Here is a 27,056-nt window from a genome sequence, read left to right on the forward strand (position 1 = left end):
TGGTTGGAGAAGATGAAACCTGCCTCCATGAAATATATTTGAAAATCGGTCATCCTACGCATGAAAACAAATTAAATTATGATGGAAACAGAAGAAGGGTCACATTTTAGTTTGACTTATAGTGACATATCATTATGTAGGTTCTATTTACTGCCTGTTTTGGGATCAGACGCATTTCCAAGACGCAATGAAACGTACCCTACGGCATCAAGCGTAATGCACGGCGAGGCAATCTTGCATCCAATCTAGCGACTCAGCTCCAGTAGCCTGGGTGGTCTCTGGAGGGGGGAGACATGCCTCCTCGCTCTGCCTCTCGCTGCTCTCCATCCATGGCGCATCTCCAGCTCTGAATCCACCTCGGCTCTGGACACACACCGCCGTCAGCGCTCGATCCACTCCCTGACAAACACACACACTTTGACAAATGCAGCGCAGAGGACTGGACCGGTCGGAGACATCCTCCTGTATCTGATCGAGTGCGTTCATGGTAAGCCGAGCTTCTTTTTTCTCATCTGCTGTTGCATTTTACGCGCATCGAGCCGCAACTGTTATCTAACAAACAAGAGGCTGTAATCTGAGAGTAGTGTTTATGTGAGGCGTACAATCAGTAAATATAGCAATTTCTTCTCCACACAGCGACTTAAAAGTAGGTCTGATGTAGTAAATGGTGAGTTAAAAGTGACCTGCACTCACTTTATCGGCTATAATACTCCATATCATTGATATGTTTAATTGTATCTATCTAACATGTATTTAAATACTATAGTTTATGTTTTGCAAGTGATATCAAGCTGCAAGGGATTCCAAAACTAACAATATTACTTATTTAACATGCAAGTTATGCTCATAACTGTTTAAGCCTTTAGGAGTCACTATGACAGGATAAAATCAAAAGTTCCAGGTCTATTCATTCTAATCCATCCATTTCATCCTGCACTCTAAAAACAAATGCCTTGGCTCAACAAAGAAAATCAACGCAACAGTTTGCACCGATGTTTATTGAGTTAAGACAACTTCTAATTGTCTTGAAGCTACAAAGTTATTTGAGTTAGGGGAGAAGGCTTTTCCTCTACAATCAGAGGTGTTTTTAATTACCCCTTACTTAATAATTGGTATTATAAACACAAGTTTATTACTCAAAAGATGAAGTTGTTCCGACTAGTTTTACCACATGATTTAAAAGGAATTTTAAGTTGTATGTACTTAATTACCATCATTGTGAACACACGTTTTGAAGTTGACAACCATTTATAAATTAAGTTGCTCCAAATATATTGTATTCAATAGTTTTTTTTCTTAGCTTTTTCATGTTGTTGCCTTTAAAGAAAGAAATTAATTGATTCCACAACAAAAATGTTAATTCACTTTTTATTTTGAACTGCAGTTGTTTATTTCAACACATGAGTTTCAATCAGGAGAGAATTCATTTTGTTTGAACATTTATTGACACATGCCATATGATAAGGTGCATGAACACCTGAAATCACAGCTGACTGCAGGAGAGAGGAGAACCATTTTATAGTTTGGCTGCATCACGGTGATTGGCTGCTGGAGAATGAGGTGAAATGTAATAGGTTAAAGAGAACGCCTGTAATGAGCTGATTATATGCAGCTGCGGAGTGAATGTATGTATATACACCCAGGCCCCGTCTCAGGTCGACTATTTTCATTTCCTCGCTCCTCGGTCCTCGGTCTCACCGGAAGTTGATTTGTCTGCGCCATCTTGAGTAGCGTCCCATGGCTCTTATTTCTGCCGGAGGAGCGATAATGGAGGAGCGATAACCGAGGAACCACCAGACCATCCTCCGATGAAATCCTCAGATACTCGCCCCGCCCCCTTACTGTGTATCGCTCACTGATTGGACGATGCGGCGCATGCACTGATCTGATGCTTCTTGACATGAGAGCCGTTTCCCAGCGGAGTGAAGAAAACACATGAACCTCACGGGAGTCACTCCTCAGTTTATACCGTGTTTTGTTTCAATTCATGTTTCATTTAGTTACAAATATGTGATATATCTGAACAACAAAGTGGTCAAAAATCATTTTATTCATTTATTGGAAACATTTTCATGATCACTTTTTTCGTTTTACATTTTCATTTATTGTCATTTCCATTCAGTCAGTCATTAAGTGCTATTAAAATGTTAATGTGCTACATATCCACACAAATAAAAAAAGTGTGCAGTCCAATGAATGTTAATCTAACGGTTTTGATAGATAACATATCTCTTTTTCTTCTCTCAATTATTTTATTTCTATTGTGCACTCTAATCAATATTAATCCAACTATTGTTCGTATATACATTTTAAGAATGGCGTTTATATTTTTTGAGAATTAGTTCTTAATTTATTTTATTTATTGGGGTCTACAACAGATGATACAAATGTTTGTGTCAGTAAATGTGTGGCGGGGGTGTTTGTGGAAATAACGGGGACAGAGCATGGATGTATAAAAAGTAATGGGGTTACGTAATGTAACCCAGCTTCTATGAGTATAGGCGCAGCCCTCTAAGGCTATCGCTATTGGGTAATCCCTTCTACACGTCTGCAGCACTGACAGACTTATTCCACGCCCACCTATGACGTGGGCCCCACCTCCAGGCTCAATTCCGTATAAATAGGAAGTAGGCCCTACAATCCACTCCAACAGCTTTTCTTCAGCTATTCGCGGAACCAGTGGGGCCCGAACCTTAGAGGGCTGCGCCTATACTCATAGAAGCTGGGTTACATTACGTAACCCCAGCGCTGTATCGTATAAGGCTTCGCCCTCTAAGGCTATCGCTATTGGGTTAAGGGCGAAGCAGGATGTCGTCCACGCCCCACTGGTTCCGTCCGTTACCAGAAGCACAAAAGACACCTACTCAGTTAATAAGCCATGTCCATTTCGCCGTGCGTAAATGGAGCATCCCATTCCCAGGGAATATAGCATTTAAAAAATGAATATTTCTCCCTCAGGGACGAAGGTAGGCTTACTCGGGCTACCTGTCGTTTATAAAAAGTAGAGATCGAGTCTCACTTGTTAAAAACGATCAAGAGAGGGGAACAAAAGGCCGCTCTCTAAGTGCCGACAGGCAGGAGAGAGGGCATGCAATTGTAAAAACCCCGATATTACTCATTCTGGCAGACTATTCAGTACTGAATGTGTCAGAGAGGAATGGGAGACATCCCTCAAATAAAAACGAATAAAAGAACAGGGTGAAGACCAAGATTCAGCAATGCAAATGTCTTCCACTGTCATTCCTCCGTGTAACGCCGCAGAAGTTGATATTCTCCTGGTGCTGTGCGCTTTAATGTTTTCCGGGGGATCCAACCCAGAGGAAACATACGCCTGTGACACAGCCTCACACAGCCAGTGTGACAGGCGCTGTGCAGATAGAGGCTGCCCTAATGAGCACTCTCTATAATGCACAAACAGACGCTGGGATTTGCGTAAAGCAGCCGTGCGTGCAACATAGCATGCCAGCGCGCACGGGACAGAGGAGATGAGATGTGGCTTCCTCCTCTGATGTGTGAGGAGGAGGAAAGAAACCCTCCAAGGTTATCACTCTCGATCCAAACAAGCTTGTGATCACCTTTGGCATAAAAGCCGGGTTCGGGCGCAACACCGCTGAGCTGCCATCTCCTTGGATCTGGAGACATGACGGAGCCACAGAGAGAGCAGACAAATCACTCACCCTTTTTGCTGATGTCAGAGCCAGGAGCAGAGCTACCTTGGCTGACAACAACTTCAGGGGAACCTGATCCAATGGTTCAAAAGGAGCTTTACTTAGTGCGCGCAGCACTACAGCCAAATCCCATTGAGGCGCTAAAGCGCGTGATACCGGTCTGAGTCTCTGTACTCCTCGTAGGAATCGTTTTGTCAGAGGGTGACTAAACACCGTGCTGATCCGAAAACCTCCATGGCATGAAGAAATGGCGGCCGCATATGTTTTTGTCGTGCTATAGGCCAAATTCCTGTCCTGGAGGAATGATAACACGTGAGGCAGGGGACACGCAACGGGGTCCAAGCCTTTCCCTACACACCAACGCTGGAACGCTGTCCATTTGGCTGTGTAAGACGCCCTGGTGGACACGGCTCTAGATCCCTGAATAGTACTCACAACATCTTGAGAGAGGCCGAGCCCCTCTAAGTGTTCCCGTTCAGGGGCCATGCCCACAAACGTTGGTCTAACACTGGGTGACCGCTGGATGCTTCCTTCGCCTGGGAGAGAGCATCCCCCCGCCACGGAATTTCCCACAGTCTCCCTGACAGCATCCTCTGTATGCAGGGAAACCAGGACGCTCCTGTGCGCTCCGGGGCTATTAAGAACGCTATCAGTCGCTCCTCCTGCACTCGGTCCAGGAACCGAGGGATCAAAGGGACTGGTGGGAAAGCGTATAGTAACACCCTGGGCCAAGGTCTGTGTGCGAACGTGTCCACCCCTAGAGGGGGGTGATCCTGCCTTCTCAGGGAGAACCAGAGAGCACATTGCGCGTTCCTGCGTGCAGCGAACAGATCTACCTCCGCTCTCCCGAACCTGCTCCACACTTGGGAGACCAGCTCGGGGTGGAGGCTCCAGTCCCCTTGTCGAGCAGGTCTGCCCCTCTGTTTAACTCCCCCGGAATATATACTGCTCTGATCGAGAGTATGTGTGTGCACGCCCAGCACAACAGCCGTCTGGCTATGTTCAGCAGCTGCTCTGATCGTACACCTCCCTGACGATTTATGTAGGCTGCCGCCGTCTTGTTGTCTATTCGAATCAACACATGATGATTCCACAGCAACGGGCGAAGTGCTGGATTACTCTCCATATGGCGAGTAATTCCAGCGTGTTTATATGAAGGGACATGTGAGGCGGACACTGTCCCCCCACTGCCTGCGACATGCATGTTCCCCCCACCCTGAGAGCGATGCGTCCGTAAACACCGAGGTGTGTGACGTCACTCTGCCAAGGGGAACCCCCACGGACAGGACGTGTTTTTTTTTCCAGTAGGTCAGATTCAAACCTATGTATGAAGGGCCGTGTAGGCCAAAATTCAAACTCACCTCACTACTGAAAACATCTGGCCTTGCACACACACTACTGAAATCCTCTCACATTCACTACTGAACACCTCACACACACACTACTGAAAACATCTGGCCTTGCACACACACTACTGAAATCCTCTCACATTCAGTACTGAACACCTCACACACACACTACTGAAAATTAAGCCTCACACACACTACTGAAATCCTCTCACATTCACTACTGAACACCTCACACACACAATACTGAAAATTAACCTCACATACACACTCCTGAAAAACATTTTACTGAAAGGTTCTCAGTAGGGAATGTGCATGTGTTTCACCTATGTGTGTGTGAGGGGATTCTTGCTGTAACGGAAGTCATTCTAATGTAACGGATGTCATTCTAATGAAACGGAAGTCAGTGGTCTCTTTGCTAGCCCCGTTAGCTTCATTAGCTCCAGGCTGCTACTCCGAAGTGTTTGTTGTGTTGATGCCTGGTGGAGTATTCTTCATTGAAATATCGCACTTATCGTATGGCTCTGCGGTTCAAACAGACCGTCCATGAATGCAGTTTATTCGGTAAGTGAAATTCAAGCACTTTATTTCTTACTTGTCTTTTTATTCAGCTAACAAGCGAGACGAAGCTACATCTGTGCTAACGATGCTATCCGTAGCATACAAGTTAAAACATAATGGAGAAGTGTAACACATTAAGAAGGATTATACTGTAAAACATAAGGCTTCTCGGTGAGGTTGGTGAAATAAGGTCATGCTTGTACATTAGTTAGCTTGCTAGTTAGGTAACTGTATGCATTGTTATTGTTAATTTAAAATAGCTATGCTCGACGATGCAGACAGCTAGCGTCACATTAGTGTTGAAGAGCAGAGTACTGTATGAGATTAACCTCACTATAAGATCTGTGTATCTGAAAAATATGAATCTCACATTTCCAGTTGGTTCCAGAAATAACGTTGACGTAGATATTGCAATATGGTTTGAAACTAGCTGGAAATAAGGTCTGTGGTTGAGACACATTTAAGAGACGGGTCACGTTTTGTTCAGCCGGATAATATCCACATGTCTACCCTACTTTTATAATTTTCAAATCATAAATCTAGTTGCCAGAAGCAAAATGGCAAATGCTAACGTTATGCTTAAAGGAACTGCAGCTGCTTCAACGTCACACCGAGTTAAGATCCATATTCAAACATACAGATTATAAATGGTTCAAGTTGAAGCGTTTGTTTGAACAGTTTGCAGGAACTTGCTTTCAAGCAGAACTTGCAAATGTACATAAATAGCTGACGTTAATAATGCTAACTAGCGAGCTAGCTGTGTAGATCTGCTGCACTATTCAGTGTTTCCCCTATATACAAATAGTGGCGGCGCAGCGCCGCTGCTGAAATATGCGCGCCGCTGCTAGGGAGCGCCAGCTAGGTATCCAAAAAAAAAAAAAAAATCTTTGTTTTTTTTTTTTAAATTAAAATAATAATAAGTGGCGACCCTTTTTCATTTTTCATTGTTTTTTATGTGGATTTGTAGTATTTGTGTTACTGTATGTTCAATAAAGGTGTATTTTTGCTAAATGTTGAGAAATTGCCACTGTTTGTACTAGGCAGGGCCGGTTTTTGGTATAGGGCACCAGATCTGTGGAGGCGCTGCGCTGACAGCTCTGGGAGGAAAAACAAATGTTTTGACCGTTGGCGCTCATCCTAATTTTCGGCCTTGATGTAACAACATTCATAATTAAGTAAATGTAACACCCTTTTCACCCCGGTTACACTTTCCATTTGCCCTGTACGATAGGCGCTGTAAGTGATGAAAGTGGGGGATGTTGGCTTGTCAGGCGCCTGCAGCTCACAGCCAAAGTGCGAGCGAGAGAGTGAGGGCGCACCGGTACCGGCGCTGTTGTTATTAGAATCTGGTGCTAGCTGCGCTAACGGATATAAGAAGTAGATGTTTCTACAACCAGGGTGGAGGAGAGCTCTCCTGTCAGACTGAGAGGCTCAGTGAGGTAAAGGACTCTGACTCTGAGTGTTTAGATAGTTCATTTCAGTCTAAGTTATCTCAGTGGGTCTCAAACGTTTTGACCACAAATTATGTAAACACATATTTCCAAGGCACTCCTTTATAATTATTAGGATAAATAAAAACAGGTTTGAAATCATTCCAATGTATACTATAGGACAGTAAACCAAAAATATCGTTTAAAGTTGGAGAGATACAAAAATATGCATAAATAAATGTTAACTAGGTCAAATAAGATATGAATGAACAACAAAAATAAAATAAGTGACATGTATTTGTTATTGGCTATGGTAGGTTACACATACTTATTTGATTATTAAAATGTAAACCGATCTTTTTCATATGGGTGTTTTAGAGTTGTAACCCCTAGATCAGGTCTCTAGTAATTGTGTGCTCAAAGTGCACCAGATTGAAGCATTTTACTTTAAAATGTTAAAACAAATCTTCCCGGGGGGGGGGGGGGGGGCATACCCCCGGACCCCCCTAGAGGATGTGACGTCCACCCCCCAATTAAAACAAGCTCATACAATACTGAATACATTTGAAGCCATTTTGACGGATATGACCTATGTCAACAAGTTTCTGTTTTTTGTAGTGTATTTGCCTTTTGTAGAGATTTTTCATTTATTCTTTACATATAAAATCTAGGGCAACAAATTAGCTAGAACCGGCCCTGGTACTAGGCCTCAAGAGCCTTTCTTGTGCTGACACATAGAAACAAATTGGCGTGGCGCACTTCGCACGCTCACACACTAAAAAATTCCATGCGCTCCACGCTCACATTATACTGGGCCCACGTGCCTTAGCACCGCTGCTATGACTCCATCCTAGGGGAAACACTGCTATTTACTACAGCCCGGCTGTCCGCAGCCGACTTTATAACAGTATTAAGTGAAAACCATTCAAAATATTTTATAGAATAAATCCGTTATCCAAATCCCATAAAAACACAAGACAACCAGCAATTAGACAATACCCTGTGTCGTATTTTTGTCGGATGAATGCAAGCTGATATTATCACTTTTTAAAAAACCTAAATAAGGGTTGTTCCCTCTTGTTTTCTCTGTTAGGATAATACTACAGAAAATGGGCTCCGCGGAAGGTGACACCCTTGCAAACCAAAAAAGAGAAATACAAGTATTTGTATTCCCCCCGGTCTGCACGTTTTACGTTGCTTAAGGTAAGTGAACATGAAACTATTCAGCATAACTTTCAATAATAATCTACGGTATTTATTGAGTTTTGGAATATTACTTGCATACAAATCTATAAATGCCTTAAGGTTTCTAAAACATACAATGTGGTAAATTCAACAGTGGACCCAGCAAAGATTCACATGTTTGCACGATTTGTTATTGATTTGTTGCTGTTACTTAATTATACTTTTAATAAATTCAAGTCAAGCTTAGTTACATGTGATGATAGCTATATGCTCTTACCTATGTGCCTCCTCCACAACCAGACTGTATTCAAACTCTTAAGTACCAGTTCTATCTACTTTAAACAATTAAAAAGACAAAATCAACTACATTTATTGATATACCAATCTTTATTTTTGGGGCCCCTTCTTCTTTTAAATTAAACTTTCAGACATGAGATATTGAAATACAGTAATAGTTTTGTCTATTTAAAAAAGAACGAGCCATTCCTTACAGTTAACTTCATATTTCTTATTGTCTAAAGCAATTATGACACACATTTCCCCCTCATATTCACAGTGTGGATCAATTGAGACAGCGTGCATAGACTTTGGGAGAAACCTCAGCGTGACGGATGTCCTGTCTGTGGGTTTGGCTGGAGAAGGTGGAGAGGTCTTTCTCTGGGATGAGGACGTGGGCTGATGGAGGAGGACGTGGCCTGATGGAGGAGGACCAGGTCTGATGAAGAAACCACCTAACTGCATCTGTGAGCCCATACTGGGCTCAGCTGTCACAAACAAATGATGGTCCTGTTTGACTTTGTGTTCACAATAAAAGTGTAGTTTCTTAGTGAATGTCCTGTATTGGTCTTTAATCTGAAATCAGCTTTTCATTTTCTTCTTGCCCCTCTGAGAAAACGGTGAGGCAGTATGTCAGGTATGTCCTTTCCTAACAGAAATGAAAAGAAACATATGACATTTTTGCAGAGCAAGTGTGTTATTTATGAAACGTTTGTTTATTTAGCGGCTGTAGAAATAATGTATTTTTTAAATGTTAATGTGTTTTTTTAATTCATCACTTTGTACTACAAAGATAATCAAATTATGAATGAACAGTCTGCAGTTAATCAACATTAAAATATCTTATTAAATAATATTCAACTGCTCTGTTGTCTCACTGCAAGAACCACTTTTACCACGTCTTTTACAGACAATACCAGTAAGCTTCAATAATCAACTCCAGCTCAACAAACCATATTGCAATATCTACGTCAACGTTATTTCTGGAACCAACTGGAAATGTGAGATTCATATTTTTCAGATACACAGATCTTATAGTGAGGTTAATCTCATACAGTACTCTGCTCTTCAACACTAATGTGACGCTAGCTGTCTGCATCGTCGAGCATAGCTATTTTAAATTAACAATAACAATGCATACAGTTACCTAACTAGCAAGCTAACTAATGTACAAGCATGACCTTATTTTACCAACCTCACCGAGAAGCCTTATGTTTTACAGTATAATCCTTCTTAATGTCTTACACTTCTCTATTATGTTTTAACTTGTATGCTACGGATAGCATCGTTAGCACAGATATAGCTTCGTCTCGCTTGTTAGCTGAATAAAAAGACAAGTAAGAAATAGTGCTTGAATTTCACTTACCGAATAAACTGCATTCATGGACGGTCTGTTTGAACCGCAGAGCCATACGATAAGTGCGATATTTCAATGAAGAATACTCCACCAGGCATCAACAAAACAAACACTTCGGAGTAGCAGCCTGGAGCTAATGAAGCTAACGGGGCTAGCAAAGAGACCACTGACTTCCGTTTCATTAGAATGACATCCGTTACATTAGAATGACTTCCGTTACAGCAAGAATCCCCTCACACACACATAGGTGAAACACATGCACATTCCCTACTGAGAACCTTTCAGTAAAATGTTTTTCAGGAGTGTGTGTGTGAGGTTAATTTTCAGTATTGTGTGTGTGAGGTGTTCAGTAGTGAATGTGAGAGGATTTCAGTAGTGTGTGTGTGAGGCTTAATTTTCAGTAGTGTGTGTGTGAGGTGTTCAGTAGTGAATGTGAGAGGATTTCAGTAGTGTGTGTGCAAGGCCAGATGTGTTCAGTAGTGTGTGTGTGAGGTGTTCAGTAGTGAACGTGAGAGGATTTCAGTAGTGTGTGTGCAAGGCCAGATGTTTTCAGTAGTGTGTGTGTGAGGCTTAATTTTCAGTAGTGTGTGTGTGAGGTGTTCAGTAGTGAATGTGAGAGGATTTCAATAGTGTGTGTGTGAGGCTTAATTTTCAGTAGTGTGTGTGTGAGGTGTTCAGTAGTGAATGTGAGAGTATTTCAGTAGTGTGTGTGCAAGGCCAGATGTGTTCAGTAGTGTGTGTGTGAGGTGTTCAGTAGTGAACGTGAGAGTATTTCAGTAGTGTGTGTGCAAGGCCAGATGTTTTCAGTAGTGTGTGTGCGAGGTGAGTTTGAATGTTGGCCTACACGGCCCCTCATTATTTTCTTCCCCTTGCGGAACCCTGGAGATTGCTCTCTTTAACAGGAGTTTCCGCAGCTCTGACTGCAGCGCAATACACTGTTCTTGGGATGACAGAAGTGTTTCCCGAATCCCCTCGAACTGCGGGGGGGTAAGGCAAATTGCAGAGAGTAACCTCTGCTGATCAGCCTGCTCATCCATCCGTCCATTAAACATAGCCGCTCTGGGCATCGCTCTGAAAGCGGGCGTACCTGTTTTTGTTGTGCTGTGGTAGTCATGGTGACAAGCCATGCCAGAGTCCTCGCCGCCGTTGCTTGTGAAGCAACCCAAGGGGGCCCCCGCCCTAAAGGGCTGTGCAAGGGTCTCCACACGCTGCATCACACACCGACAGATTAGAAACCGCTGGCTCAAACGGCGAGTCCCTCTGTCTATTAAGTGACAGGTTTAAAACAGAGGGATTATGCAACAAGTCCTGCTGCCTTTTAATCAATGGATTAATGGCAGCCGGCCTGACTAGTGTGGGGGATACGTGAGACACAGTTGCTACAGACACACTGTTGAGATTTGAATCATTTTTATTAACAATTCTCTCTTCCCACATAACCCCGCCAAATAGTCATCTTCGGTTCTGCTTCCTCGGAGGTTCACTCGGAGGAGCAGACCAGGAGCGGGGGTTCTTCCTTCCCCTCCGGCTCGTCGCCTGCAGATCCTGTCTCTGCGGCGGAGGAGCGGAGACCTGGGACGGAGCCCCTGCAGCTGCCGAAGGGCGAGTCTGACGCCGTTGCTGTTCTCGCCGCTGTCTTCCCCCGTTGAGACTGTTGCAGGGGCTGCGGGTGCTGTCGTTGCTGCCGCTGCTGTCGCTGAAGCCATTTGTCCCGAAGCCAGCTAGCGTGACGCCGTATGTCATCTGCCTGCTCTGCCGCAGATTTCATAGTCTCCACCATGGTGTGGAACTGTGGTCCAAATAGTCCGTCCGGACTGATTGGAGCCTCCAGCAGATCCTTTCCTGCACCCTCCAGTATATTCCCCTGCTGTAGCCAGAGATACCGGTGGACCTGTGTCGCCGAAGCCGCAATCCGCGCCTGCGAGACTGCGACTGCTGTGCACAGTGTAAGTGCAGTACTGGCCGCCTTCCCTATCTCCTCAGCCTCCACTGAGGACATCGTTTTTGACCGCTCGGACATTTCCACCATGGAGTTTGACAGCAACGCTATATTGTTCGCCGCCGCTGACGCCTGAAACGCACACTGGTGCATTCGGTCCGTCTGTCGGGTGACAAACCGATCTTTGGTGGCAGCCAGTATGGGTTGCCATCCGGTAACTCTGCTGGCCTGCCTAGCCCCAAAGAATGCCGTGAGGTTTGGCTCTAGAAGAGGCACGGTCGGGAAACCTACATCCGTGAATCCCACCACTCTCGTGAGGGGCACGTATGTCCCTATCGGAGCCCTCATTGCTCCAGGGTCCGCCGCTGCCCCCTCCTGGTACTTCCTTAAGGCCGGGAAGCGTGGCCAGACCGGGTCACTCCTTACCCTGTGTACCCGGGAGAACACCCCGGACATGTCATCCGGAGGCGAGCTCTCCTGAGCTAGGGGAACGGGGAGATTTCTCGAAGGCCGCCTTGGATATAATCTCCGGAAGTTCCAGGATCACGGGATCACGGGATCATACACCGGACCTACACCGGGTCCCCTACCTGTCTCCTCCGTCCGGAGGGGAGAGATAATGGGGGACTCCTCACCCGGTGATCCCTGAATGGAGGGGACGTAGTCGTCCGACTCGTGCCCGCCATTCGGATCCAGGAAATCAAGGGCTTTGTCCCCGGAGTACTCCTCCTGGACGGGCCAATCGTCCTCGGCAGCTGCAGCAGCGAGAGCGTCCGCTCTCTGCTGTCTGAGGGCCAGCGGAAGACGGGCACAATGCGAGCATGATACCCCGGGAGTGAGAGCAGCGTTCGCATGCTCTATTCCCAGGCAGGACTCACACCGTGAGTGCCTGTCAAAGCTCATAATGTAGCCCGACCCGCATACGAGGCAATCCCTAACGCAGCCTTGACTTTCCTGCCCAGTCTCCATCTTACCAGAAAAACAAAGCTTTTTAGGAGGAATGTTTGCTTTTCAGTAAGTAGCTCTTAAAATAACTTGTTTTGCCTGTCAATGCTTCTGCAACGGAGTGCTGAAGAAAAGTAGGAGTGGATTTTAGGGCCTACTTCCTATTTATACAGAAGTGATCCTGGAGGTGGGGCCCACGTCATAGGTGGGCGTGGAATAAGTCTGTCAGTGCTGCACACGTGCAGAGGGGATTACCCAATAGCGATAGCCTTAGAGGGCGAAGCCTTATACGATATAGAACTGGATACAGCGTGGGAGGCGGGACCTCATTCATTCCTATGAGAGTTGCTCATTGGCGCATGATGATAAAATGGCCCAACTTTTGAGAGAGCGAAACGTCACAGATTACCCGACATGCCTGAGAAGTACCCGTATATGCGCTCATAGCGCATGCGCAACTTTAACCAAAATGCTCGTTCACATCAAGAACGTCAATTTGCGTACACGTAACAGCACCGCGCGTTCATGACAGCATGGTAATGGATTGTTGTTATAATGGATTTGATATTAACGAGGCGGCAGTTAGCAGCTAGCGGCTAGCTAGTAATGATGCTAATGTAAACATCAATCGTTATGTACTTATATTACGTTGTAACAGGATCTAGTGATATCCAAGCAACAGAGCTTCATTTAGCATGTAATAATTATTGCACTGTATATATATATACACACACAGTGCAATAAGCTTCTTAGTGCAATAAGAAGCTACAGGGACATTAATCCAACGTCGGTAATATTAACTTTATTTAATACAACATTTACGGTACAAGATTTAATCATACAGCCAGTACTCGAGTTGAGGGGGGATGAGGGGGGATGGCATCCCCCCTGAAATAAAAACGGTCAAAATCATCCCCCTTCTAAAACTGCCATTTCCCCTTTCCATCCCTTATGTCATTTTATCAATGAACGGGGCACTGGTATTACTGCTATTTCAACATTAATTTTGAGTATTTTGAGTAAAATACTGTGGGCGAGGGAGCACGCACAGACGCAATGACATTTTTACCAAGTCACTGACGCTCTGCTATGCGAGTGCCCTAGAGGGCGCCAGAGCGCCGTGATGCGCCTGTTTGATCGATGCCAGAAGCGCAGGTAACAGTCATCACAATGGCCAAGCGACCAGGAGGACAACGCGATCTGAGGGACTTCATATTTAAAAATACTAAAAATAACATTTCATGTAAGTCAAGAGTCATTAATCTTAGTCATTACTCATTACTTTAGTCACCAAAGGTGGAATATATGGACATAAGCAGCAATAACAACTTAGTTTGGAGTTTAGCTCCGTTTTTCTCTCGTGTTAGCTAGCTGGTAAGACTCAAAACTGTTGATGAAATGATACCACCAGCACCAGAAGAGCTGAAACCCCTCCTTCAAGCAGTGAACACTCTGGTTATCTCCACAGCTGAGTGTGAACGTGGGTTTAGTCAGATGAACATTTGAACCACAACTAGAAGCTCCCTAGAGGTAAAAAGCATGTCAGCCTTGCTTTTCATCAAGTGTGTTGGACCTCCACTGAACAAGTTCAGACCAGAGGTATATGTCAAGACTTGGCTTCAAAGCCATTGCTTAGCTAACAATCCGAAAGCAAGAGCCAGACAAATTTAGACCAAAAAACATGATTATGAAAATCTTTGGAAACGTATATGAGATGGGGAGAGTGGAGTAGGCAGCCATTGACAACATTGGTCCTATTTTGGATTATCTGTATAATCTTTTAATATGTTTTCATATTTTGTAAACAATTTCAATTTGCACTTAATGCCCTGTTAAAAAAAGTAACATTGGGAATGTTAACATAACATATTTCTATTTGAACTGCAATAAAATGATGACGGATAGGCCTACATTTTTTTCCTCAATTTTTTCATGAAGTGTTTAATTTACATAATGATTTAATTAATTACGATACAAATGTAACCCTTTAGATACCAGTTTTGATCGTATACCAGTAACTGCTTTTTTGAAAAAATACACTATAATTAAATATTCTAAAAACTATTTTGACTTTATTATTAGTATAATCAGCTGATCCATCTGAATAATAAATGAGGGACTGTTAACCTACAAGATGTGTACCATAGACTTCCATTATAACCACATTTTTGTATCCCCTCCCCCCTTTAAATTAAAGTGAAAAAAAGATGTTGCACTAATTGTCCTCTGCATTTTACCCTAAATGTTAGTGGTGCCATGGCAGCCCGGGGACCGACTCTATTTCTGAGGTGCCTTGGTCAAGAGCAATGAAAGGAGTATCTGAACATCCATAACATGCATGTTGTTTTAGGAATATAATAATTATCTTTATGCTGGTTGGTCTCCCATCCTCTGCGGGTTATCAGCACAAATGATGTCCCCATATGATAAAATCCACCATCCCCCCTGATATTTTTTTACAACTTGAGTACTGCATACAGCCCATGTAGTATAATATTTTACAAATGATGAATTACAGCAAACATGTGCGATATATCCATTATTACAGCTCCGTGGGCTGGCAGTAAGGCGATATGGTCCGTTGTTATTGTGCATCCATGGGTAAAGATAAACACATGTAATGCTGAACACGTAACATGAACGTGCCGGGCGGCGTGGTCCCGTGGGTTAGATGCACGTTCATAATGCAGAGGGAATTAACTCTCAGAATAATGTTATTAGCACATTATTACAACTTGAGGAACGGATGTTTTTAATAAGGGCTATACAAGTGTTCATACTGGGTAGTTTATTTAGTTTAAAAAAAATTATCCAACGATTTACAGACCACTCTTTCCCCATGTAAGTCAGTGGGGAAAAGTGTTTCCGGGCCTGGCAACCAAACGGAAGTGTAGTACCGCCGTTTGGCCACCACGAATATTTTCATCTGAGTCCGGCGCACTTCCTGGGGGCTTGGGACAGAGCAGGGTTGCGTTCCAATAGTCCATTTAGCTTAGGAACCTTCCTAACCAAGTGAAATGACCCGGAAGTCCCTCAGTGGCAGCCATGATAAGTGCTGTTCCAATTCTCCAAATGAAAGGAAAGAAGGTTTCAAACTTCCTTTATAACCTCCTTTAGCTTAGGAACCACTGGACCTCCCTAACCGAAAGGAGAGGAGAAAATGCTGCCCCACAATGCATTGCAGCCGCAGCATTTGCCGTCACTCAACAGTCGGCCGTTCACGGAAACAACCGATTATGACCGAGAAATGATATCATGAAAGTTACGGTGCTTATTAAGCATTTTAAAACGTATGTGGTAAGTTGCCAAAGTGCTTTTTTCTGAACGTTCATCAGTATTATAATCAAAAAGAGAGAATTATCAAATAAAGTCAACATCTCAGTCTTTACTGAGCTGTGTGGGGTTTGTTCAACTTTTAAAAGATGTTTGAATGGTGATATACACAGTGATAGATGTTAAGGACTAACGTTTATAATAAATATATTTGTATTGATTTTAAGATATTTTCATAGTTCATACAATCATACGTATTGGGATCATTTGTATTAATGTGGACCGGAGGGAGAGGGTGACGAGCATAAGTTTCACTTTCCTTTTTTATTTCAATTCCAACTTTGGTCCTGAAGAATATGTTTCTCTGTTGTCCCCGTTCATAAAACATAAAACAACAGCACCAGAGCACGGTGCAGAGTCTCTAGATGAGTTTACAGTAGTCCCTCCTTCTTATTATACATCCATGTTGTAGTCCGCTGTATAGAAAACTGTAGTTTCCATAGTTTCCCCACAGCAGCAGACGCACATTCATGACGTCCGCTGGCGCATCATAAACACGTCGGATAGTGAAAGTGCATTCGGATTCTCTAAAAGTACTGCAGTCTCTTCTCCTAAGTCCTTTTGAATTCTCCTATCCACTATCCCTTAACCCCGTGACGTTTCACTCAGAGGTCAAGGAATAGGAGATAGGGTTACAATTTAGGAGCTGATTTTTGGATTATCGCAACGCAACCCTGCTGTCATCACAAACGGACGTCGCTTCACGTGACGCTCCGGAGGAAAGGACGTCCCATTGCTCTTAAAACTCATTTCCCTGCTTCTCGTGGTTTCCTTGTGTCTCTCCATGCTTCCCTGGTGGGAGGGACTAGACGCAGGGAAACGACGCAAGTGAGGGAAGCAAGGATTTCATTTAACCGACATGAGACGGGCCCCAGTCTTCCTGAAAGAACTTGCGCTGAGCTTAATTTAAATCTTGGAAAAAAAGATAAATAACACAAATTTAAATTACCCCACAAATAATAAATAAACACATTAGCCATATTACCATGGGAAATGGGGACACAGCAAATAAATGCTGCCATCACAACGAAGTTAGAGGCCTTTGATTATTTAAAACCAGTGCCAAATATGTAAAATCTGTAAAGTTTTTGTAAAACTACAGAAACAAACTTTCAATGGCCACCAATCTGCAGATCTCACACATCCATTTGACAAAAGATGTAACAAAGATGTTTACACTGCCGACAGTCATTATTTCAAACAGTATGAACACATTTAACGCAGAATGCTTGCTCATTCATTTGTTTCCCTCGACCACGATGGTTGCCATCGTATGGTCAGATCCTGGGGTGGACCGGTCACTGATGAAGGCGATATTCATGTCCTTTTGAAGCACATTAAATAATAGGTTAGCACATCAGAGATAATGAATTAGGTAATTGCATACTTTTTAAACTGTCACTCTTAGCGAATTCAGAGCCATTATTACCAGCTGCTAAAGCAACGCTGGTATTGTTTTCCCCTATTGAATCTGCATGTGTGTGTCGTCATGGCAACGTGGTCCTGAAGACACACAGAGGTGGTTTTGAGTACTTTGCCTAGTGTTTAAATGCATGTGGACAGATTTTGTCAATCACAACCGTGCAAGTTTTAGTGTATCTTCTCATCTTTTTTGCAGGTTCCATACAATACTTGAACTGGTTAAGTGAAGAGCAGAAGCCACTTTTCAAATGTTACACAATCCTTTTCCCACGCCATTGCTGTCAACACCTATCCATGCTGAACGTTGCTAAGATATTATTGATTGGGGTGTGCCCAAAAGTGCAATATGCTTCAAAATGTAACTGACAGAGCAGTGCTTTTGTCCTGTGTTTTTACACTGTGTCCATGGATTTTATGTTATTTTAAGATTTTTAATTACGCCGCTAAATTCCTTGAAAAGGTCCTCTTCCTTTTCTCCAAGGTAAACGACAAGGCAGTGGATGGCTATAGTTCTCTGCGTACTTCAATTGTATTATGCTATTTTTGAAAAAGGAAAAAAAGAGAAATTACCTAAATGAATATATTCTGAATGGGTGACTGCCAACAACTTGCATTTCAATGACAACTCTAAATAACGATCCTACCTCAAGAAGCATGTCCTTGATCTGCTTCACGAGATTCATTTTGAATAAAAAGCGATATCACCAAAGTATTTTTTAGCCTCTACTACTTTGTATCCTCTCACAGAGCTATTCACAGTTCAAAAGCTGCTAATTTTGGTCAAACAGCAATTTTCCTATACAGTGCAACTACAAGGCTATCTACTGTATTTGAATGACAAAAGATGACACTCACCTTAAAATGTCCTTTGTATATTTCTATTTGTCTTAACTGTGGGAACTTGTCCAGGCACGTTAAGTGGGAGTGGACTTGAACTCCTTAACTCAAGGTGTACAGTAGAACAATTAAGTTATCAAGCCAATTGCATTACTTACTACAACTTGAATTTAGTTTTAAGTCAATTAACGCAGAAATCAGAGTTTAAATTACACACAATATTAAGTTGATGTAATTACCAACATTATTACGTCAACACAACTTATACATTAATGTTTGCAACTTAAAATGTTTATCTAAATCAATTAACTCTCATTTTTATCTTGCAACCATGCATTTAATTAAGTGGAGGTGAAAGGTCGCCTGAATTCGTTTTTAGAGTGTGGCTGTTAATTGATTCCATCATAATTCAACTTTACCTTATTTTCTAGGTTCTTCACTTACAGTTAAATAACCCCCTTTTTCTATCTGCTGTTTGTGAATGACAAGATTATTGTTGATCTTTCTCTGAATTTGTTCCTTCCCATTTGCATAGGCTAAAGTGCTTTTAGTGTGTGTGTGTGTGTGTGTGTGTGTGTGTGTGTGTGTGTGTGTGTGTGTGTGTGTGTGTGTGTGTGTGTGTGTGTGTGTGTGTGTGTGTGTGTGTGTGTGTGAATCATGTAGAACAAGATTCATCTTCTCCCCGATCACAGCGCTCCTCTGTAGCCCGGGGTCAGATGCAGCTCCTCTCCGCACAGCAGCAGCTCTGCTCTCCGCCTGTGGCACTCTCGCATATTCATATTTGTGTGTGTGAGGTGGTTTAGAGGGAGAACGAGAAGGGGAAAAGATGGATGAGTGACTGAGGACTTGAAGCTCCTCCTGGCGTTGCTACTGTTGCTCAACTCTCTGTGCTTCCCAGGATTGATCATCAGGCTTTGCCAATAAACAGCCTCACTCAGAGGAACTGTGAACACACTAAGGTGCCTTAATAGAACAATCTTTGGCACTGTCACATCCCTCAATCACTTGAATCTCAAATCCCTCAGTCCCACCCTCATCACTAACTTATAACCTCATTTGTTGCCTTTATTTTCCACAGAGGCAATTGCCTTCCCCGCACCATTCCCAAATGTCATTACCTCCAACACTTTTGCTGCTAGCTATGTTATCTCAGCAGCAGTGATGCCAACATGTACAACTCAACCTGCCAGAGGAGGCGTGCAGTGTAATCTTTGGTTGATCCTGTCCCCGAGGCTTTCATCCTCTGAACACTTTTATTGTTTGAGGAAAACAAAAGCTGGGGCCATCTGAAGCCTGAGTTCCCTTTCCAGATGTTCTCAGGGTGTCTTTTATTCCTGGTGTGAGTGCCGATGGGGGAATTATATGCCAGGGAGTAAGGAGGACTTGCAAATCAAATTGCTTTAATCCATTGAAGCATCTGTCCTCAGTCTCCAGAGGGCAGCAGGGTGTGCGAGGAGGCACTGAGCCCTGATCATGACTGGAAAGGAAAACAAAACCTGTCGCTGAGGAATCATCTGTTGTGCCTCGGTCAGCCAGCTGTGCAGATCACATACTGTAGGGTTTGGATGGCAGGACTGTCAAATTGACAGATTTTCACCATCTTTTCCTAAAGTATCAGAGATAGTAAGAAGCTTGGTCCAAGTTTTACATTATCAGCAGTCATTTGATCTTCTGTTTCTCTGTTTATCATACGTCTTCTCTGTCCTTCAAGTGAGCGCACAAATAGACTGAGCAGATTTAAATGTACTCTGAAACAAGAGACAAACAGCACAGTGTCCCTGTCACCCTGTCTTCAACTAACACAGTGTCTCCCCCTGATGGGTTCAGTCTGCGATTGCTGTTTTTAGCAGTACTCAAACAGAATGGCTCATGATGTAGATTTATTTTCCCCTCACCCACAGAGTAAATGTCTTTGGTTTTGCGTTGTTTGTGATTAATGGAACATCAAAAGCTGATCTCAGCTCAGTGTGATACATTCCTGAGGACATGAGTCTGCCAGGGACACATGAACATCATTAATGAACAAGAGGCAGACTGGAGAGCGACAGAGTGACAGAGAGAGGGTGAGAGGACGCAAACAGGAAGGCAATATGTTGTCAGTAATATGATATATATTTACCTGTGGTTTTGATGATGATTGCCTCAGTGAGTGATGGAGACACATTTGGCGCCCACGGATCTGGTGTGATTACCTACCATCAGTTTGGTGCAGAGGGACAAATCAATGGCAGTCCACTTTCTTTTAAAACCCATTTGGAAAATCACATCTCCCTTTGCTCTTTCATACCCAGTGGCAAACAACTCATACGTGTACAAAGGAAACCTCTCCACTCATCTAAGTGAAGACAGCTATATTTATCTGGGTTTGTAGCTCTCTGCTGGGCTTAGAGGCTTAATTACAGAAGAGAGGAAAGCAAAAACTGAAATGCAATTATGCAACTGTGTTTGAATAGTGGAGTTATTTTAGATTTAGGGACACCATTTTCCAGTAGAGGTCTGACCTTTGGGTCATGTTTTACTGAACAAATCTATGGAGCCTTTAGGAAATAGATTCTGTACCAGTTTATTCAAAGCGTTTAAGCTACTTATGGTAAAAATGCTCAAATCAGTTTGCTCTGCTTGGAGAAAGAGAGCTAAACCATTCCTCAAATCTGCACATTTTAGGAAACACAAGCACATGTGCTATCAAGGACCAATTTGGTCAATTGTCTTTTTTTCACCTCCCTAACTATTATGAAGCTACAACCAGCAACAGGTTACTTAGCTTGACAAAAAAGGTCAAAGATTACTTTTTTGTTTCACACGGGACAGATTCTGCCTAGAAATGTATTTGGGATTTACAAAAAAACAAATGTAGTCCAGGAGCAATACATTTCCCTCAAAACTTAATTGACAATGCATTATCATGGATTTAAATTAGGAGTTTTTTTAGGAGACCAAGCTAGTCAGGTTAGACAGTTTATTTAAACATTTAAATAGACAACCAAAAAAAGAATTGTCATGGTTGTTTTTGTATCGTTGAAATAAATGTCATTTGAGTGAGTTTAACAGCGGAGCAAAGCTAACTGTTTTGACGTGTTTAAGGTCCTTACGCTACATTTAGCTAAACTGAGCTAACTGGCAGCTAGCTGTCATTTTATATTTATGGTACAGACATGCGAGGATTATCAATCTTTTCATTAAACTCTCAGTAAGAAAGAATATTTAAAAAAATATTGACCTATTCCTATATTTGCTCTAATGATTGTTTTTGCTTAACTAAAGAAATACCCTGTTACACATGCTGTTTATTTTCTACCATAAGTAGCTTAAACGCTTTGAATAAATAAGTACAGGATTTATTTCCTAAAGGCTCAATAGATTTGTTCAGCAAAAACATGACCAAAAGATCAGACCTCTACTGGAAAATGGTGTCCCTAAATCTAAAGTAACTCCACTATTCAAAATACTCTGCACACATAATTGCATTTCAGTTTTTTTGCCAGGTAAGGACAAACTTAACTGGCAAGGGAAATCTGGATGAATGTGACTTACTTTACCTTCTACTGTCTAAGTGGCCTTTAGCAATAATCATAATAGCTGTTCATTGGCTATCAGTAGAGGACTGCAGGCTAGAAGGAGTGGGAGCTTCATGCCTGTATGAAGCTGAGAAAATGCATCAAGGTGAAATCTCATTGTGTGTGTCTCTGTGCCTCCCTGCGCGGCATTAGCGTGAAGGATGTAGAGCCAGAGGGAGGGGCAGGATGGAGTGCTCCTGGAAGACGGTGCTGCTGCTGGTGTGTGCGTCTCTGGGGGTCCAGTACACGGCCATCCGCACCCTGAGGGACTCGCTGTCCGGGCCCTGTCAGGGACCCTACCGCTGCCAGAGCAGGCACTTCAGAGGTACACCTCCACAAACATACCTCACTACAGGAGAGCATGATGTGTGTGGCTGTATGGTAATATTATTTTGTAAAAGTTACATAAATATTATTTTTGAGCTTTGAGCATCTGGAAAAACGCTATAATAAATGTAAGGAATTATTAATTATTATTATTATTAAAAATGTACTTAAAGTAACCAAAAGTAAAGTACTCATGCTGCAGATTGGCAGATTTCAGAATAATATATATTATATGTTTCTTTTTATTATAATTATAGATGCATTAAAGTGTTATCAAAGCTAGTTTTAATTACTTTGTATACTGCAGGGTAGCTTGTGAATATTCTCCAGGTAAAGTCTTATTTAAGTGTCGATTATATTTCACATCATTAAACCAAATCTGACAAGTAACTAAAGGTACAAAGTAAATGTAGTGTAGTAAAAGTACACAATTTACCTCTGAATTGTAGTGATGTAGAAGTACAAAGTATCATACAATTGAAATGTAAAGTACAAGTATCTCAAAATTGTACTTGAGTACATCTACTTCCCACCCTGCCTGTGAGGCACCTGCAGAGGTCATGCACAAACACACATTTGATTACTAACATAATTTTAGAAGAAAACCTGATGCATAGAGTATCCGTGCCAGCATTACAGCTGTTACTAAAGCTAAAGAAAAAGGTTCATTTAATGAGGGAATTCCCAACAAGTAGGGAGGATAAAGAAATGAAATATGTGTGATTCATTTTACAATTATCCTCCAATTTATCCCCATTAATCCCGTCTCATAGCGCCGCTGTAGTTTGCCAGCGCCAAGCTCCTGTGTACGAAAGAAACATCCCCTTTGCAATCAACTCCTCATCAGCAGTAATTACACATTAGCTATTTGCGCTAGGCTATATTTAGAGATCCGCCATTTCATAAACCCCCTCAGTAACCACCAGCAGACAAGCAACTTACTCAGGCATGTTTACCCTCTAAATTATTTAAGCTTTATTGGCTTGATTCAGTAGTTCACTTTCTCCTGGACTAGAGTTATGACGGAAACCAATTATTTTTCACTTTTATGAGCTGAAGTAACTCTTCCAAAATAAGTAAGATAAAGCCTATTAGTTACGCTTTTTATGAATGCCACTTCTATTCTTTCACACACACATACGGGTATTGGGCCGAGCGCGACACCGTACTTCCAGTATCCGCCGTTTTACGCAAGGTGCAAGCAGCCGTACACCGTCTAGGTGTTGCTAAGCTTCCTGTACTGAATATCATAGTCTATTGCCTTAATCAATATCTAGTCAAATCTAAAATACCACATATATGCAATGGCATGATAATATTATTGTGACAAGTGGGGTATTCACCTGATGTTTCCAGAAATTAGACGTAGATGCAGCCAAAATCGACGATGGCCACTGTCGTTTTTCCATACATCTGCAGGCAGTCTGTAAGGGCAATCCGACAACCCACACAGCTCTAGTTTACGCTGGTAACGACCTAAAGCACACCCCTCAAGTCCAGAGATGTAATCCGAAGACATGCAGCGATTTCTTCGGTCGTTAATTAAAAAAAAAAAAACCTAGTGCGCTCTGCCTGGCTACGTTAGCTAGCTGTTTATATTTGCACTTCCAGGATATTAGCACCTCCAGGAAAATGGCGTATTTATATATATATATATATATATGGCGCGTGTTGCATTGTGGGTAGCTCGTGACGTCACTGTGTGTGAAAGAATAGCATGCTATGCATCATGAATACGCTCATAAACACTATCAGTCAACCGATAACTAGTGTTATACTGTGTTCGTTATTCTCGCGTCCAGGTAAGAAGCTTAAAAGGAGACTAAATGGAGTCTCTGAGAAGGTTCAAAATTGGTACTTTAATTAATAAAAAGCGCGGTAATGTTACAAGCAGGATATTGTTCAGTCAGGAGAGAAAGTCTGCAGCTTCCTCTCCCTGTGATTGCCGTGCAGAAGAGAGCTTACAAGCATTCGTCCTTCCCGCTTGCTGGCTGGTCGCTCCTCCTCTCTGGGAGCTGTAGTGACGTAGGGGACTTCCCCCCTCGTTCTCCTGTGTCCGATATCGCGTTAAACAGAGGATTTCGACATTTTACATTCATTGCTTACTTCCACATGCCTTTTCTCCTCCTTATCTCTTTCATAACTTTATATGTAATACATGTTAACGGCGTCAATAGCCACTTTAATGATACTAATGAGCGGTAGTCCCGGAAGTCGTCATGAAGGATTTTCAGAATAAAAGCTTGGTATTGAGAACTTCCGTTTTTTTCCAGAATAAAATAGCATTTAAACCAGTCTATGATTTAAACTGACGGTATGTTTAAGGTACATTATGCCATAAAACATTGATTTTAATTTCTAACACGAGTCAAGAATATTCATAAAACAGTTATATTATAGACAAGACACAAGTAGCCTACAGTGATAAGGTACCAGAGTACCATAAATGCATGATAATCCACTAAAAATGCCCTAATCATACACTATAGAAGTGTATTTCATAGAAAATGTTACCCCTCTCTTTCACCAGAACTTGAATCTATGAATCTAAGAGAAAAACATGTGGTTTAGTGTGCGATTTAGAGTTGTTAATTACCTCTTTGTAAGAAAAAACATGATGCAATTGATGTCAGTGTAGCAAACATTGAGTTAAACATACAGCACATTTATTTGTTGTTTCTTTCTTCCAGACTCCAGGTGGAGAGCCTTGTGCGATGACAGCTGGATGCCTGTAGATTCGCCTCGGAAGCACATCCTGCTGTTCGCCACCACCCGCAGCGGCTCCTCCTTCACCGGGCAGCTCCTCAATCAGCACCCAGGGATCTTCTACGTGTTTGAACCTCTCTACCACGTCCAGCAGGCCTTCACCAACTCCAGCAGCAGGCTGCATCGCACCCTGGACCGCCGATCCCTCCTGGGAGCATACAGGGATCTCCTCCTCAACCTGTACACCTGCGATCTTCACTTCATGGAGAATTACATCCGCCCGGAGCCCCAGGACCACGTCACCAGCTCCTTCTTTCGCAGAAGCTCCAGCCATGCCCTCTGCTCCCCTCCCGTGTGCATGGAAGCAGGGGATGTAGCAGTTTCGGATTCCCCGGATGAAGCCTGGTGTCCAAAGAAGTGTGGGGCCCTGAACATCACCCTTGCCTCTATGTCGTGTCTTTCAAAGGAACATGTAGCCATAAAGACTGTGCGGGTCCCGGAGGTGGGGGACCTGCGCACCCTGACAGAAGATCCTCGTTTAGACCTGAAGATCATCCACCTGGTGAGAGACCCCAGAGCTATCCTAGCGTCGCGCATGATGGCGTTCTCTGATCAATTCCGCGCTTGGAAAATATGGAACGCAACGGGACGGCAGCCTCGGTACGTGGACCTGACGCAGATCACCAGCACCTGCAAAGACATGGCGGCCTCCGCGGCAACAGGCCTGCAAACACCGGCATGGCTGCGGGGACGCTACCTGCTAGTGCGCTATGAGGACCTGGCCTTCAATCCGAAGGACAAAGCCACTGAGATCTACAGGTTTGTGGGGCTGGAGATGGAGGACAGGGTGCGGTTGTGGATTGCAAAGAACACAAACAGTAACGTGTCGTCTCCGTCGGAGTGGAACTACAGGTACTCAACCACCAGAGACTCCAGAGCGACAGCGGAGAGCTGGAGGCTTCGTTTGGGCTTTGACATCGTCAGGACTTTGCAGAATCTGTGCAACGACACTCTGGCGCTGCTGGGATACAAGCAGGTTCACTCTGCAGCCGATCTCAGAAACCTGTCTCACAGTTTAGTGGAACACAGGACTTTTCAACCAGTCAAGTAGTAGATTGATTGGTTGGTTGGTTGGTGGGTTGGTTGGTTTGTTTGTTTATTTATTTATTTCAGCTGACTTTCCTCTGTCTCTATGCTGAAGACATGAATGTAATCTATTTTATTTTACCATAAAGTAATTCAACATGACTTTTTATGGTTTTGTTAAATATATAAGTGCCAAATGTCAAGCGAGTGTGATGCTGCGAAAGGTATTATCCAGAATATGGTCTGTACTGCTGTGTTGATGGAACATGTTTTTATGATACCATGTTCTCATTGTTCAAGGGAATGCTTCACTCACAAAATCACCATTTGTGTATCAATTAGTCACAAATGCTAGATTCAATTTATGAAGAAAACGTTCTCTCCCCGCCGTGAATGTGAACACAAAATGAAGACGATTGGTTCTAACAACAGCAAAACTATATATCAAATAATTCATTTAAAACTCTGAGCAGAATGCTAATGCTAGAATTAAAGGTAACATGGGGAGAGTATATACTAAAGGTAGTTTTGAGCTTGAAGTATTACTTTTATCGTGAGAAATATGATACTTGAAAGAGCCTAGGTACCACAGTGAAGTAAGTGATGTTCCTGAAGGTGAGACAGAAGTGGATTTATTTAGAAAATAATAGGGCTTGCATTCCAAGTGTCTCTAATGCATTTCGGGAAAATATTAAAATGTCACATCTTTGGTAGAAAATCTTCTGCAGTGCACAGCAGGTCTAATTTCTATGTTGAGACGTTGAGACCATGACAAAACATTTTTTCTTGTAAATACTGATAAACCGTTGCAATGCAAGTGTGCAAATGTTATGATGTGTTTGAACAGTTTTGTCAGTGTTACTATACTGTTTATATTTTCTAGCCTTTATAAAATAAATTATTTATAAGTAATACATATGAAATCTTCTTGAAACCACATTTCTTTGATGTGTTCTTTTTAATTTCTTCAATCCTGAGAAGAAAGTGCTTGAGCGTTAGTGCTGAAAACTGACACACTGCAAATTCATTGTCTTTTATCTTGTAATCCCTCTGTATTTGGTTTGTTCTTTTGCCAAATGTC

The 27,056-nt window shown here is 42.7% G+C and overlaps 1 protein-coding gene and 1 long non-coding RNA gene across 2 annotated transcripts; both read left to right on the plus strand.

Annotated features, from left to right (window-relative positions):
• The first annotated feature begins 266 nt into the window (after positions 1-266).
• Positions 267-26,849, plus strand: LOC117448331 (carbohydrate sulfotransferase 1). Its single transcript, XM_034085586.2, has 3 exons — positions 267-487; positions 22,010-22,181; positions 24,874-26,849. The coding sequence occupies exons 1-3, from the start codon at positions 485-487 to the stop codon at positions 25,998-26,000; spliced, it is 1,302 nt and encodes a 433-aa protein (XP_033941477.1). The 5' UTR covers positions 267-484; the 3' UTR covers positions 26,001-26,849.
• On the plus strand, positions 5,419-9,081 carry LOC117448332 (uncharacterized). Its single transcript, XR_004552323.2, has 3 exons — positions 5,419-5,578; positions 8,099-8,208; positions 8,747-9,081. It is a non-coding gene; the product is annotated as an uncharacterized lncRNA (long non-coding RNA).
• Positions 26,850-27,056: the final 207 nt, after the last annotated feature.

Source organism: Pseudochaenichthys georgianus, chromosome 6 (assembly GCF_902827115.2).
Source record: "Pseudochaenichthys georgianus chromosome 6, fPseGeo1.2, whole genome shotgun sequence".
Classification (NCBI taxonomy): domain Eukaryota; kingdom Metazoa; phylum Chordata; class Actinopteri; order Perciformes; family Channichthyidae; genus Pseudochaenichthys; species Pseudochaenichthys georgianus.

Bases quoted from the DNA above. Each gene is read 5' to 3' on its own strand.
- LOC117448331 (XM_034085586.2), top strand. The intron at 22,182-24,873 runs GTACACCTCCAC...TCTTTCTTCCAG, and splicing joins CCAGAGCAGGCACTTCAGAG to ACTCCAGGTGGAGAGCCTTG.